Here is a 16,977-nt window from a genome sequence, read left to right as displayed (position 1 = left end):
CGGCTGTCGGGGTCGGTGTCTGAGCCCTGCAGGAGCAGCCTGTCATAGGGCATCATGGTTTCTCTGGTTCTTCACAAGTGGATGAGGAATATTTCTCCGGAGATGCTGCTGTTGGTGCAGATATTGTGGTTTTTACCAGTGACTGGAGCGGCTCCTTCCCTGACTACCGAGCAGCTGGACATGGGGGTGGTAAGTTTTCTACCTTTTCTACCTACTTATGAAAAAGGGTCTTGGAAGTTTTTCTACCTGATAGCACCACTGAATGTAGGGCTGGTGTGTCTTTTTCTGTCTCACCCTAGCATACTGTTGGGCAGTGGGGTGGCAGGTTTTCTCTCCTGTCCTACTTGGGCTACTCTTGAACATCCAGGAAAGAGCAAGTGCAGTCTTCTCAAAATACTTGCTCTGAATGTTAACACCGCTCTGCAGTCCAGTGCACGAGGCAGAGTCCCACGGCACAATGCATGACGACAAATACAAATTTGGATATTATTGTCAAATAATAACCTCATTCAAAAAAATAAAATGAAAAAAATAAATAAATAAAGTGGGCTGTAAGAAATGAATGCATGTGAGAGGATTTCCATTGGCATCATATCGACCTCTTCCAAAGTGTGCTGACATAGTACATATCCTGTGCTAATAAGGTGACTGGAGCTCACTGGGATATACTAAATCCATGAGGATTTATAGGATATTTTGTCAGTCAGGACTCTGGAAGACCAAGTTCAGACAATTGACGCCTTTACATAGAGGATCATGTCTATGGTTGAGCAGCAAATTCAACTAAACAAATTCATTATAGCAGGGAATTTACCATCTAAAAGACATAAATTAATCAAGTTGAACTGTGACTGCTTATGAAAAAAAGCCCTTACAGATGATGTAACAGATCACCCCAAAACATCTCATTAAGAGTGAATTTTATATAATGCATTATATTATTAAGTTTATGTTTTGCATGAGTAATGAAGCAAGCCTTTTGACACCCAGGCAGACTGTAAAGTGGTCAGTGGCGATGCATCATCATCACACACCCACAGCATAAATGAACTGACATAAGCTTATACTGCATGTGTGTATATATATTTTCCATTTATCCAGATAGATGAATACATTTTGAATGTTGTGTGTAGATATGAGAAAAATTTGTTGACTTGCAAAAGCTCATCATCATCTTTAGAATTTCAACCCCATTAAAGCTGCATTTTGTCCAGATTCACTCCTCAAGGCAACATCCGTTTTTTGTTTTGCTGCTCATCTCAACTTCTGTCTCTCTGTCTTTGTCTTCTTGCAGCGCTCAAACTCTTCTTTCTCAAACCTGCGCTTGGGGATTAAGTTTTTCTTGAAGACTAGAACAAGGAATAAAATGGATCAGTTTCCATTTCTTTATTTATTCTTTGCTTCAGGTTTTTCTTTCACCTTGAACTGCTGCGTCTGTCTTTTTTCTTTTGTCTTGCTATTTTCTGACACATCTTACACACCAAACACTTTGATTGTGAGCTTGTATGGGCCATCATTTTTAATCTAACTAAGACTGCGTGTGGGCGTGACAAAGACAGTTTGAACTTAAATACAAATTATGTAGGCTACCTAAATTTGTACAGTAATTGCATAACCTAAGAAGTCGTCCTTAAAACAAAACAGCACACACAATAGCCCCACCAAGCCTAGATTATTTATGTTTTTTATCAGGGTGAAATACCCAGACTCGATGCTGAGGTGGATGCCAACAACCCTGACACCAGGACATGGTCTGTTGCATCTTAGCTCTAAATCAATTTTTTCTGGTTTTACAAAAGGTCAGCTGGGCCGCATCTGACAGGGTTTTCATCAGGACCTATACACACTTCATCCTCACTGTGTAGCTTCGGCCTCAAACAACCAAAGCCTTAAAACAGGCCATTACGTTAACAGAGCTCTCCCATCCTTGGTCTTTTAATTTCTTGTCTTATTTTATTCTCTGGTTGTAATATAAAACTATGCTGCTACCTCTGAGTACTAACCATATGTCTCCCAGCTTCATCCGATCATTTTGGAAGAAGAAAAGAAAAAAAAAAAAAAAGCAACTCCGCTCTTCATTTTCAACCTATGGGAATACTTGCTGTTTTTTGTGTATCTGTCGGGTTACTTCTCTTTTCACTTTGCATTTCAAATAGACAGGATTCAGCACAGTAGAAAATCAAATCAGTAAGGTTGAGGATTATCATTTAGTCTTTCAGTGAACATTAAGTGAAAGTTCAAAAAGAAATAAAATTACAGTTTATCTGTCTGTTGTCGGTCAGACCTCTTAAAGACAGTTATGCCATGTCAGTGTCAGCTGGACCCTGATCAGCCAGGAATTATTACTGGGCATTGTTATCTCTCTTCTTTAATTGTAGACTTCACAGTCGTGAAAGTACATGAATGCATTTCAGCTGACACATCATCCAGTAAAGATAAAATATTTTACTGTTGTGGATAGTTTCGTACAGTAGCTCTAGCACAAACTTTTTATTTTCTTTCCTGGAGATTTAGGTGAACTCTGACACCACAAACACAGCAGTATCACCCGATGAAAAGCTGTTATAAGAGGAGCAATTTTCTTCCATTTACCATGACAGAGAAAATAATACTCAAGGTGGAAGCTTTCCTGTATTTTGAGATAGAGCTGTATGATACACACAGTCCAAAGTAGTCCTGCAGCCTCAGTGCAGCCTGTAGTCTGAGAGCCATTACTCTTGTTGTGATGCCTTGCCCCATTTTGTGTGGCCGGTAAATGCAAAGCAACACTGCCAGCCCAGTGATGAATACACATCTGAAAATGTGCACATTAGTTCAATGGTCTTGAGCTAAATATATCTGTTGGTGCGGGTCACACAGTTTGTATTGTAGAAGTCATGGTTTTCTTAGTAAACCCCGTAAAACAATAATTTCACACTGTGTGGTAAAGTTATGAACATTACTTTTACTTTTTAATGTAAAGGTATCTATATAATGTTAATATAATGTTGGATCTGACAATCTTTGTACCAGAGCAAATACAAATATTGGATCTTTAGTAGATCTAAAGTATGATTAATTCTAATAGTTATTTCCAGTTTGATATCTGTATATCCAAACCAAAATCTCTACTTTCCGTATCAAACACTTAAAATCTGTAGGCTTGCATAGTGGCTGAAATGTATTTGTAGTTTCTTTCTTGTACAAGAAGAGCAGCTTTCGTGACGAGTTTTCACTGTGGGGGGAAAAAAAATGTTGAATAAAAACCTCTGTACTTCAAAACTTCAAAAAACATTATCATAGTATGTTCTGCTTCTCTGCTGTCCCCCTGGTATGTTCAGACTGTTCCTCACATCAGTATTTCACCAAAATCCGGCTTTATACACTTTTTTTCAATTTTTCTGGGAGGATGCAACATGGACCATTGACCATCGATGAGGTTGTCTCGATGGAAGAATTCCCTTGCACCCCAGTGTATCTCTCAGTGTGTCCATACTTTGAAAAATGGAGCATCTGAAAAGTAACTTGCTGTGAAGGCAAAATGTTGGAACTTCCTGTGCCTAGAAACCACAAAGACATGAAAGTGCCTTTCAAGTTTATCATTTTGTACCAGTCACCCAGCTTGACCAGTTCTTACGAGGAAGCATGTGGAATGATCTTTGTACTGTGCCCGCAGGTCCAGGACAGGTCTCACTGTTCCATTTTTTTTTTTTTGGGTGCCAAGAAATACAGACTCTTTCGTCTTTCCTCAAGAGAAGGCAGAGAAGAGAGTCTTCTTTGTAGAAGCTCATGAAGCTTCAGGGAATGAGTGTCCTCCTGCTCCTCCTGCCTGCTCTTCAGAGACTGCATGTGACTCCGTCACTTTGGAGATCAAGGGGGAGGGGTGCAGATAGCAAAAGTTCAGTTCATATTCCTATCTATCCCACTAAAATATTTGATCATAATATATGCTAAAAAGTCCTGTTAGAAGAGAAAGCATGAACAAAGTAGGGCTCACTGAAGTATCTCTTTGGAAGAGGATGTACCTGATAAAGGAGGAAGATTAAATTTAGACACCCGCTGTTCTCAATTAATTGAGAGACAAAAAAGTTTTCTTTCTTTATTCATTGTAACAACAGAGATTCCTGTGTTTGATCACTGATAGCAAAGACAATTTATCTAGGCAGTGAAATCTAACTACAGCTCCTAGTTCATCATGAAAGACAGAAAGAGAGTATCAGTGCAGACAGCTCCGATGATGATTAGTTGGCCAATGACTGATTTCAAGTCCCCGGGGAGCCAGTGGACACACTCAGAGCATCATTCTGTGCCACTGGAAAGGCTGTAAGGTACAGATAGGATCAGATGATTGTTCTCAGTGGATATATGTATGTGTGTGTGCGTTTGCCAGCGTGTGTCTGATCATTACTGCTATCCACTCAGAACTTGAAACACAAAAAGAAAAAGAAAAAATATGAGAAAAAAAACACACACATCCACAAAACAATCTTCTGATCTCTATCATTGCTCCCACCGAGAACCATTACACTTCATAGCTGCAGCTCTCCATCACTTGGCATTTAGTTGAGATTGTGAATCTTATAGATGGCATGCGTCTTCATAACAACCACAATTGAACTGAACCACACACTCAAGCACTGATCAGAAGTATTCATTTTATAGCTTTGCTGCTCTCTGGCTTGATATACTACTGCATTGTGCAATTTCAGCACTTGAGGAACTGAGTCATAACGACTAAAATCTAATACGCCCTGTGTTTTCTGCTCATCATATTCTGTTTCTTGTGAGGAGAATTTTCTCCACTGAAACAGAACTGCCGAGTTTCCCAGAGGAGCTGCTCACCTGAACAATCAGGGCTTCCCTTTTGATAAGCGAGAGGGAGCTGACCAGATTAGCATCTGATAAATTACCTAAATTACTGTATACTCAGCCACCTGTGGAGCTTTATTCATTAAAGAAACACAACCATTACACATTTGAGTGATGATCCTAAAACATTAAGACTGTGCGAGTGTGTGTGACTACACCCCACCAACCCATTTCTAACTTTCATTTTGCTGTTTAATTTCTCCAATGTGAGCACCATCTGGCATCAATTTCACTGGAGCGGTAGTCGCTACCCTTCGGCTGCTCCCATGCCTTCAGCAGTCACTGACAACCCCCCCTGTTAGATATCAAAAATTATGACTTCTTATTAGGCCTTGAAATTGCATTAAGGAGCGAAAAAACAGACATAAAAAAACAAAGTAATTTAAGTCCAGTAATCAGGAGCATAACTGTTTTATTTTGTATTGTTTGAACCCAAAAATCCTCAAATTGTTGTGTCTTCTTTGATAAATTCTGATGCAATTTATAATCTGTTTGAGTTATTTTTCCATGGTCATAGATAGGGCTCATGAAAACCCTTAATATGTTCAGTAATTAGGTCAATAATTTAAGTGCAGCTCGTGTTCTTAAGAGAAGCATAACAGTGACTCAAAGAGCATTCAACACCAAAATAAAATCCCATTTTCAAACACACTCATGCAATAACATCCACTCATGCTTTGGTTTGAATCCCAACTCATTTCGTTCAAGTACCATTAATCATCTCAACAATGGTTCAGGAGCTTTTAGTGTGGATTGCAAGTTGGAAAATGCTAATTTTAATAATTCAGTGTTTGATCTGAAAAATGTAATTGTGAAATAATTTACTGTCCAAACCCAGTTTCGCATACAACCAGTCTGGCTGTCATCATTAACACCACGCTCAGTAGCACAGTGTTTGCCTGAATTTTTTTTTGCATTTCACCAGCATTATATTCAGTCCCTTCAGCCTCTCTTCTTCTATTTCCTTCCTGCACTTCTCGTAGGAGGCTTTCTTTCTACCACACATCATGGTTCTTCTGATTACACCCTGCGGGCGAGGGATAGAGGGGGCTCAAAGAGAAAACTGCAAGCAGTGACAGTCAAGGGAAAGTAAGATGGAGGGTTTGCTGCAGTGAAATAGCTATGGGTCAAGAGAAGACATATGCCAAATGAAGAGGATTCTTCCACAAAGACTAATTGTTGGAAATAGTTAGGTAGACAATGATGCATGCAGGAATGTAAAACCACACCAGAAAAACACTTTTATCCTCGTTTTCATGTATATCTGTTATTACACTCCCAGCCTGGATCATTAGGATACTTTTAGCACCACTGTCCCACTTCCATCAAGCAGTGTGACCTTCTGTCTGTAGAAATGCATCGTGGGACTCGTATTCAGGGCAACGAGATTATTTCAGGAACAATGTCATGTGTGAGAGGGCTTGAATGTTGGAGGGAGTATATTTCTCCACAGAGATTGACAGAAAACGAATGTTCAGAATGTAATATATAGCGCATTGTCAGCTTCTCGGGAAGAGGGAAACCAGTCATTCACTCCACTCTTATCCAATCTGTCACCTCAGCCTTGTTAAGCCTAAAAGTTCTCCCGAGACTTGCAAGTTTTTGAGAAGACTGAGGAGTTTATGATTTCCTCAGAAACCAATCCAACAAGGGTCTCAAGAGCCCTGACACCTCATTGGGCACCACTGTAGCATGGCGGTGTGGGACTGATGTGTGGCAGCTGCAAGATTTCTGCATGACTTTTTCAGGCAATGACAACACATTGGTTTCAAGATAAAGTTTGATGGCATGAATCCTGAACTTGATTGACTGCAGGGGACTCTCATATTGACTCATGAGTACAAGAGAATATAATAGTTAAATGAATCTTACAAGACTTATGGCCACATACTCTCAGCGTAAATTTGAAACACTAATTAAAGTAATTTTTTTTTGTAATCAACAGAAGCCAGGTTTATGAAAGATGCTCACACATAAAAACCGTACAGATGCAATATCACACACATAAACTGGTATAAAAGGGCAGAATGCACACTGACAATGTCTCATATATACATTTTTTGTAGATCAAGCAAGTGTAATACAGTAAAGTGGATTGGAGTGTGTATATCTGTGAGTACACACCTAGAAATTTGAACTGTGCTCATAAAGTTCAAACTAAGCTTGTTCTTAGAGCAGTTGTGTTTTACACTGTTTCATCATCTCCCCGTGTTCAGGTGCTTCTCCTTTTATCCTCTATTGTAAAACACAAAACTCAATTTTGATACGACAGTTAGAAACATGATGTCAACTGAGATACAGTATTGCTGCCACAGAATTGATGAATTAATTAATTAATAACTCTATGGGCCCTATTCCAAGCACAACAACCTGCAAAAAAAGTGGCACATGGACTGTGTGGGCATCTCTAAGCACACCTGCTATTTCAGCTCATGTAGGTGCAGTAGGTAGAAAAAAAAAATTCTATGATGACTATCTGTTCCCATCAGTCCAAAGCTATTTCACTCATAATGCTACTGTGTGTCACGTCTTAAATGGTCACATCGTATCTTTCTTGTTGTGATGTGGCAATGATGCACAGAATCAATGAGTCCTGGCAATCCAACAACGTGCACATAAACATGTGGGGTTATTCTGTAGCAGCCTGGTGTCATTTGCATGGGATTTAATCAAAGTGGTTGTGCATACTGCAACGCACTGTACTCTTTTCGAATCAGAAGCATCAAATTTATCAACACACCTGTCCTGCTTCATTCAGATGGCTGCAGGGCTTTAATGTACTGAAGGAGAAGAGTCTCAAACAGTACTAGTAGCTGTGGACTATATAGATACTGTGGCAAATACCGTTCATTTACATTTGAAGCATTATTTCATTATTCCACCACATTTGCTGCAAGTATTTAGTTTGCCCGTGTAGACAAAATCAAAAATTGGCAGTGGATTGACTCTGCACCAGAAACAGATGTGAGTCTGAGATATCTATTCTCAGTCCAATGTCTAAGACACGTTTTCCATCAAAACCTGTGACTCGTTTTGCACTGCCTCATTTAAATCAACCTCCCACCTGTATGCACCTCTCTGCATGTGCTGTGCTTGGCACAAATGGACAAAGCGAATTTCAAGGTCAGGAAAATAAACTGTCGGAGTGTAGCTTGTGCTGGTCATTGCACCAACATGGAAATCGAGCCTTATGGGTGTATTCCCACAGCCATGTATAGAGATTGATGCTCTGGTGCTGATTGAAACCTTAGCCAATGCAATTCTTTGAAAATATATTTCATTGAGAGACCAGAGAAACAGATAGAGGTATTTTATATGCAAACCACTGCTTGAAGGCATGTACATCCATCTATAGCAAACTGTGGGAGGGGAAATCAGGCCTGTGCAAGTTTCACAATGATTGAGGTTTATAAAAGAGAACCATGCATATGCATGGCTTTATAAATCTGACAAAAATAATGCATTTGCAAATTTCTGATTTTTCTGTCTTAGTCTTAGTAGGTGAGCTTATTGGACCAAACTGTTTTCCTCAGCAGCATCTGATCCTTCCAGTCTCCCATTGGCTCTTAGTGGTTTCATGACTTACTTTAACTGTGGGTTAAAAGCATGCTGGCTCACTCTCAGGCTTCCCATGTAGAAAACCCCCAAATTAACTCCATGTGGTCATCTCATTTTAACCGAGGCATCCCGTACCTCTCTAGTCATACACTGGATCAAGGTTTTGTTTGCCAATGCTATTCAAAGGACTGACCAGATCTTGTAATTATGGTGGTTTCTGAACTTGTGCTGCTTGCATGTTAAAGTTAAAATAATCCAGAGGCCCGCCAGTTGAACTGAAGGAAACCCCAAACAAAAATCAGAATTCCTCTGAAGTTCGTCTTCTGAAACTGGTAGCATTGTAATAAATGCAGTGTGTTTGTATGCGTGCAAGGATAAAGAATAAGGCTGTTGCCTCTCCGGAGCAAGACACATACTGATTTTCATCCGACATTGGCACAGGGGTGATGGGCACTGCTGGTTTTTAGTTTATTTCATATCAACCTGAAGGACAGTTTGTGCAAAATAAAAGGAGAAAAAGAGAAAGGAAAACTGCAGGAGCGTTTGATGTGTGATTTGGAATTAACTTTCAGTACTATATGCTCTCAAAATGAGGGCACATTTGTCTGTGTGCCTGAGCAAAATGAAGACGAGGGAGGGAGAGAGACAGGCAGAGAGACAAACTGCACAACTGGGAGACATTGAGTGTTTGGCCAATGTCTGCAAGTAGTGTGCTCATAGAATTATAATAAAAAGCTTGGATGCAATAAGCATTAACGCATAAAAATCAGACAGTGCTACTGAGAGCACAATCATTTTGTCCCACAGAATAATACACAGCCACATTAATTTGGAGAGTGACTGTTACGTTCAAGATTGTATCTTGAGGTCCCTATTAGCTCAGCAATTATTCATTGGCTAATTAGGTATCTGCAGTGTTTTCTTCTCTCTCCAGCCCATGGGAGACAAACAAAAAGAGTTATTTCTCAGTATGTATCTCCCTAAATGACAATTAAACTAATTACATATCCCCCACAAAAGATCAAGCAGTTTAGTGATCAGACTGTAAACTCTACTGGAGTAAAGTAGAAATTACATCAGAGTTCAAGATCATGGCTGTGGCAGGCAGCCAGAATTATTGCATAAGAAAGATAGAATTCTGTTTGACCTTGATTAGTTACTCATAATTTGCTGATTAGATTAGAATAAGACACTGGAAGTGATCTCAGAGGGTTCAGGCTCATGGATTTATTCTCAATAGAGATCTTCACATGTATGTAAATGAATTTTTTTTTAAATCATAAAAAATGAACTTTTTCCCCATTCTACAATTCACACTCCATCTTGCATCAGAAAAACCTAATTTTTTCATCAGCTAGGATTTATTTGGGTGTTAAGACATATTGTAACACAGACTGGAGATGTGCTGCAAAACATACACACCCTGCTTGACATCTTTAGATGGAATATAATTTGGACCCTCAGATACTAAGAACAAAGTAACACTCCTCTCAGTTGAAAAAATATAGATTCTTGTTGTGATATGTTTTGATCAATCAGTGCATTGGTGCAGAAAAAAAAACCTCTGTCAGATTAATTTAATTCACCATGATGAAATCTGTTTTTTGAGGGAGGAGGAGGGAGTATAACAAATTTATTAAATGATTGTGATGAATGTAATATTAATAAGTCACAGCCATTCTGCTCCATGATCCTATATAGTAGTAATTAAGTTTAATTAACTGATCCTGATAAGAGTTCTGATGCTCTTCCAAAGAGTTTATTCTTTATTATCGCACTGACAAAAACATCACTCTGTGCAAAGGCATTATGAGTACAGTCTGATTCAGTTTGTAATATAAACTTTCTAAATAAATGAACACTTTATTATTTATTTTGTTGTCATTTAATGGAATAAAATGGAGCCAACATATTCAGAGTCTCACACAGTGGACTTGTCAAACAGCTCTTGTTTGATGAGTTTTTGACTGAATCCATATTTACTCGTCTGCAGCCATTTCTTTCTGGCTGAGTCTGAGCTGTCTTTTTCTTTTTTAAAATTTTACAAATTGTAGGGGTGGAAAGAAACTGGATAAGAGTCGTACAGTATGTAAACTGGGTCATGGAAAGATCAAATGTTTTCAGCAATACAACAAACATTCACATTACAAATTTCCACCTGGAGCTAGAGCTGGAACTGCAGCGAAGCCTTCAGCAAGTGTCAAAGCAGCACGTCTCTTTTTTGTTTTTTTGTTTTTTTTTTATCTGGTTGAATATTCACACTGTTGGAGAATATGCTGACTTTCTCACGAAACCACAATTTGCAGGTTATCTTTGCTTTGTATGGAAATTTAAACTTCAACAGCCTTTGATTGTTGAATCTCAGCACCATACATTGAAATCAGATCTTAAGCTCCTTGAGTCCCCTGTATTTTCACATGAATATAGGAGATATCTGAGCGGTTAACACCGGCTATGAGTGTGTATTGATTTTATTTTTTTAGACTCTGACATTTTTTAAACTTGTAGGAGCAAAACAAATCCTCAGATCTGACAGCCTGTTTGTAACCCACGGTTGCTTCGACACTCAGTCATTAATACGGACACAGAATTGAAGCTAGACTCAAAGTAAATAGTACACAGTGGCCCGTTAAGCTCTGTGTTCAGCTTGAGCAGAGCAGAGTGTCTGCAGCAAGGCAAGACCAAACAGATGAAAGCATGAGTTAGATACAGTATGTTGGAGCTTTGTGTGTCTGTTTTGATTTTATAAATTTGACATTTTTGTTCATATTTATTAGCCCATGTTGATTGTGATGGTTTGCCTTTTCAGTCTGCTCTGTGAACACAGGATAATACAGCTATTGTATGTATGATCAAACCGACTTACCAAATCAAATTTAATGACAACTTTTGCTTGTGTAAATGATCAATTATTTATCATGTGACATGTCAAAAACAAATATGAACAAATGGTCAGACTTATTTTTTCTGACCAAAGTCATTAAACTCAAATAAATTCTGTTTTATTTATGCAAGATAAAGAGAAGCTGCAAATGATTTTCTCAGAGAGGCTGAAACCTATAAATGTTGGACATTTTTAATGATACATTACTTATAATAAATTACTGATTTTATAAAAAAAAGATTAATTTTCCCTCGGACAACTAGTTGCTTAATCGACCAATCATTTCAAAGACAACATTATGTACTCTGTGTCTCTCGGTATGCTAGAAGCACTTGTCCTTATCAGAGTCGAGTTGCTGAAGTGGATTACAGTTTTTAATGCATTTGTAATGCATGTAAAATTCGAATGAAGGTGCATCTTATATCACTCTGCAGAAGCAACCAGATACTCTTTATAACCGCACTTGCTTAAAGCATCTCTATTGTTTGAAGTACTGCTGAGGTAAACAGAAACCCTGTCGCTCCACAAACTCACTTATGCTTCTCAGACTTCTGTGTTTCCCCCGACTCCTATCACGTAGTTTTATCAGATCGTGGCAGGATGATAAAAAAACATATTCGTTATATTCCAGGACTGTGGGGCTCTCTCTCTCCTTTATCTGGCTCTCCCTGTGAAACATCTGACTCTTCTTTTGTTTATCCTCTTTTCTATTGTCAAGCAGATTTGGCTAGACAAGGAATTCCTGCCTAAACTGATGATATCTACTCTGATAGTTTGTTTCTATGCAGTACATGTTTGTGTGCTTATGTATTCTGGTTGTTGATTTGTGAGTCGGTTGATTAGTTGGTTTGGTTTTGTTGTCTTTTTTTAATTGGGTTAATTTGGTATTTTTTGATTGTTATAGTTTGGCAGCCTTTTTTTTGTGGCTTTGGCATAAGTGGACGTAATCAGCAAGGATGTGCCTACAAGATCAATGATTGTTAAAATGTCAATACAGTTTTATTATATTATGTGATCATTCTAATTTCTAGTTACATTTATACTTCTAGACTATGTGATATGATACATACTGTCATGATTTTCAATGCCATAAGTACATTTTAAAAGGAGCAGCTGTGCAGTGGTTAACAAATGAACAGCTTTAACACCTCCTTTTCTCTTTCTCTCCCTCTTCATCCCACTTTCCCCACCTATTTCTCCGACATTGTCTTTCATCGTGTGTGTATATCTTGCTAACTGACTCGAGTCGCAATGATTGGCTGAATAGCATCACATGACCAGTGCTGTTAGGGCTAGAAAAGCTGTGCCAGTTAAAATAGGAACGCTACGTCAAATTTAATAATTGTCAATAATTTATATGTTACACATCTGGGATTTGGAATGTGGACCGCCAATTGGTGTCCTCTAGTGTAGCATATCCTTCATGTTTTCTTTTTCTGCCCTGTGTGCACATAATTACAAGAACATAAACATGCTATTTTAACTTTGTACTTAAACTCAAATCATTTTTCCCTGACCACCAGACTGTCATGAGTATAACGTGAGCTCTACTTGAATTTCTCTCCTACTGCTGGCTACAATTGTCCTGGTTTATAGTTTCACAGTTAGCGCTGCAGCTGGGCCATTCTCTGCCCATAAAGCATCTTATTACCACAAAGCATGATCACAGCTTTATCCACAGGAGATAAGTTGAAAACACACACACACACACAGCACCATCCCCCTGACATCCAGCATGGAGAACCATATGCATTAGGAATGAAAATGCACAAGAGTAAAAGATAGGCCATGAATTGCATTGGTTCATGCATGCACATACATGGACAAGCTGTCTGTCTCAGTGTGGAGTTCTAGCTGTTTCACAGCACCTGATTTCGTTCCCAGACCAGAAGTATTGCTGCAGTGTCAACTATGACCCCCTTTCCAAGGTACAGTTGTGTCAAATTTCAAACCAAAGCAAACTCCCCCTGCACCTCATTTTGTCCAATTCAACTCTCCATGTTTCAGCCTTGAAGTTCGACTTTGTTGTGCTATGAACTCACCTCTGCAGGTTTCCGTGTCTGGCTGTGGAGGAATCAGCTGATCCACAGCGGGCCTGTCATTTCTGTGCAGCAGTTTTATTGCTGTAGGTCCAGTACAGTTCTTCTCAGCCTCTCTTCGCTAATGAAACAGCACATATATAGACAGCTCGTGTTTCTGCAGGAGCAGCACACAAATGCACACACGCACGCACCAACATCCCACCTCTTTTTCCCTTCCGGTACTACTCCTCTTTTCTCAGATAATTCTTCAGTGTCACAATAACTGCTCATCACCAAGTGGTGTGTGTTGTACTTTTCACAGCTTTGAGCTATGGGGGTTTCTAAATAAAATCCTGACTTCTTTGTTGTTCTTTGTTTGATGACCCTTTTTTTCCCTCCTTGGGGTGGTTGGGGGTGGGGCTGGGGGTGGAAGGTTAAACTGCTTGTGTGTGAAAACGGAGTGCCTAAAGTTTGAAGGCTTGTAGGGATGAGAAGTTTGTTTGACAGGTAAGGAGGTGTTTTGCTTTTGTTGTCAGACACAGCAGCACATATGAGGTATCACATAGACAGAGAGCGTACACACTTATAATATGTAAGGCTGCATTCACAGTGACAACATCTCTGAGTTCAGGCAAAAAAACCAGACAAAACAACAAAAAAAACCAACTTCAGATTTAAACCTGGTTCAACCATTGCCAATTCAATTCACTGGACAAATTCAGTACATGAGGTAGATTACAATGTGGCATGTGCCGTGGAGCATCGCACTAGTTCTACTGTTTACCGGACAAGCTTTGGGGCGGATCAGCAAATACTTGCATTGTAACAATCCAAAAACAAAACATGGCCACCTAAATCCAACTTTGGAACAAGATCTGGGTAGTGTGCGTTTGTATTTTTCAGACCAGTTGCCACCAGTTCTCAGCGTGTTGTCATGCTCTGGCCTCATGGCTAAACCCTTGGGCCTATAAATGACATACAAGATCCATAAATACACTCATATATATTCCTACAACTTGTTTGAACTTGGAGCTGACAGAGATACCATCTGTCATAACTACACTTGAATGTAATAAACCTACAAGTAAAACTAAACAGACAAGAAGCACAGTTGTCTTAATTCCCTGGATTTATTTTGACGGTGACACCAAACTTTGCGCACTGATGCACAAATTCACCGTCTCAGACACAAAATGTTAGACATTATTCCTGGCAGAGCCTGACATAGGTGATAGTTAAGCTGATCTGTCACACCATCAAGCACGTGTGTGTGTGTGTGTGTGTGCACTTGTGTTTATATGCATAGCATGTGTGTGACTTTGCATATTTCTACTATATTGTGGCATATGGGATGAATGCCACTGCAGGGACACTGGGCAGGCGTTATTCAATCCTCGTGTTTGTGGGCTTTGGCTGGGTGCCATGCCACATTACCACCCACAGAGAGGGGAACTTCAAAGAAGGTTTGGGGGCTTTTTCCCTGAGTGGAGCCACTGAATCTTCTGCCTGTTAAAATAAATTCCAGTTACAGGGGCATGTCCTAATTGGCTCCAAAAGCCATCAGTTTGTTTATCTTTAAACCAAGGCTGACTTATTTTTACTGCGTGCACTCTGTGTGAATCCCCTCTGGAGCTAACATAAAATATGCTAGTTGGTTGATAATTTTGTCCAATGTTCCTCAGACATCCACAACACTCTGACAGCTGTGGAAAGACTGACACCTTTGTTGTATTAGTGTTGCGCTCTTTTTTCGTTTTCTTTACTTCAATTTCTACTTAATGTTGCATTACAATACATAAAGTGTTTTATTTTGCAAGTAATCTTCGAACGTATCGATTTCACTATGTTGCCTGCACTTAAATAACCTCACAGGAATACATATTTGCTAAAAGGGCTCTTTTCCATCTCTGCCTTCCAAACAAACAGATGCAATGACATTAACGAGGGCAAAGAGGGATATGCAGCAACATCCTTTTCGGAAGCAACAGTAATAAAATAAAAACACTATACTAAAGCACTGCCTCATGGAAACATGTTATGACTCTTGGCCTGAAGTGGGAAGAACTTTATGGCAGGGTTATAAAGCTGCATTTACAGCATACATTAGGCATTTACACCTAGAATCAACACATTTAATGTAATGCATTGTGTTGCATGAATTAGACTGGTAATGTTGATAATGGTGTAGCCTGACCGCGCTTTTGCATCTCTTCGAGACTGTCCTACCAAGAAAAATTATTGTTGTTTCAGCAAGTTCATCTATTTATGGTCAAGTTACTGAAATACTATTGGAGAAGGTGATGTTATTATAGAGCAACAAAGTCTATGTAGGGAGGGAGGGTCAACAAAACATCTGCTATTTGATTTCCATTCCCTACTGATTGTTACAATGTGGGTTTCTTTTATCCACAACCTCTGTCGTAACCTTTATGAAGTAGCACTGTGGCCTAATGGTTAAGGCACACCACATAATCATAATGCCCAAAGTTTGATTCCCAGCTGGGGAACGTTTGTTTGCAGGACATTCCCCTCTCTATGTTTTAACCCAAATCACAATCAGAAAATTTGTTAATGTGTCTGTGTAAAGGGTAGTTATAAACAGTGAATTTTATCATTTGGATATGTTGTTTCGGTTCATATATTTTTTTAAATCTTCTTGGATTTTTGTCACAACGTGGGATGTGTCAGGCTAAAATCCTACACACTTAAACTGAACAGCTTGAGCTGTCGTGGCGCACCTCAGGTGATTAACCCCTTCTGTTGGCACCAAAAACCAGAGGAAGGTGGATATAATCTCCTGCAGCTGGCTGGCTGTTTGCTGGTGTGGCTCAGGTGGTAGGTCGAGGCGTTCTTGAGAAAAACGCTGAACCTCAAATTGCTTCCCGAGAGCAGGCTCGCACATTGCATCGCTGCTCGGCCACCATCAGTGTGTGACTGTGTGTGATTATGTGAAAGGCGCTGTGAAGTGCTTCGTGCTGCTCAGATAGAGAAACACTCTCTGTTCTGTAAGTGCAGTACATTTACAGTGATGCTGACAGTATACAGTATATGAACTGCCACCCCCCCTGACTGCTACATGAAAGCTGAGTGTTAGACCTCTGGTCTGTGTTACCATTAGGTCGCTCTGCCCTATGTGCATGGCTTCAGTCATTACATGCATTGTGTAGGTATGTGTCTTTGTCAGTTAACTTCAGCACTGCTGCCTTTCAGATCAGTTCCCTCTATTACCAGGTGTCCATCAATCCTTCCATCCTTCCTTCTTTCACTGCTCCATATTTAACAGGATTGAACAAATGGCAGTTTCCATTAACCGAGCATGTGTAGGTCGCGTAGAGTTGAAGATGGAGGAGAGGTACCTGTTTTAAATCTCTCCCTGCTTCTCTTTCACTGTCTCTTTCTCTCTCTCTCTCTGTTTTTCCCTCCTCAACAGATAGGAGTTGTGTCTCAGCTCTCTGTAGAACCAGCTGTCTCTAAGCCAGGGATTAAATGATTCACTTACCAGCCGCATTTTAATCCTCACTGTCACACTCTCGCTCTCACACACACACACTCACACTCTCACACACACACACACACACACACACACGCACACTTCTTTGCTTCACGTGGGTCCACTAAATTGAATTATATTTGAATTATATCAGAGCTAGATATATGTAATTAAAC

General features: G+C 39.6%; 1 protein-coding gene across 1 annotated transcript in view; it reads left to right on the top strand.

Moving 5' to 3' along the window:
- The first annotated feature begins 6 nt into the window (after positions 1–6).
- Positions 7–16,977, top strand: part of LOC111655635 (matrix metalloproteinase-17-like) — an 80,932-nt gene continuing 63,961 nt past the window's right edge. The window contains exon 1 of the mRNA XM_023407110.1: positions 7–189. Coding sequence (XP_023262878.1) covers positions 55–189 — 135 coding nt within the window. The 5' untranslated portion in view covers positions 7–54. The remainder of the gene's footprint in view (positions 190–16,977) is intronic.

The sequence above is a fragment of the Seriola lalandi genome, unplaced genomic scaffold (genome assembly GCF_002814215.2).
Source record: "Seriola lalandi dorsalis isolate HSWRI2012SDOR001 ecotype SW California unplaced genomic scaffold, Sedor1 jcf7180002054328, whole genome shotgun sequence".
Lineage (NCBI taxonomy): Eukaryota > Metazoa > Chordata > Actinopteri > Carangiformes > Carangidae > Seriola > Seriola lalandi.
The sequence above is the reverse complement of the archived record's forward strand: the minus strand, read 5'-3'. Positions and strand labels throughout refer to the sequence as shown.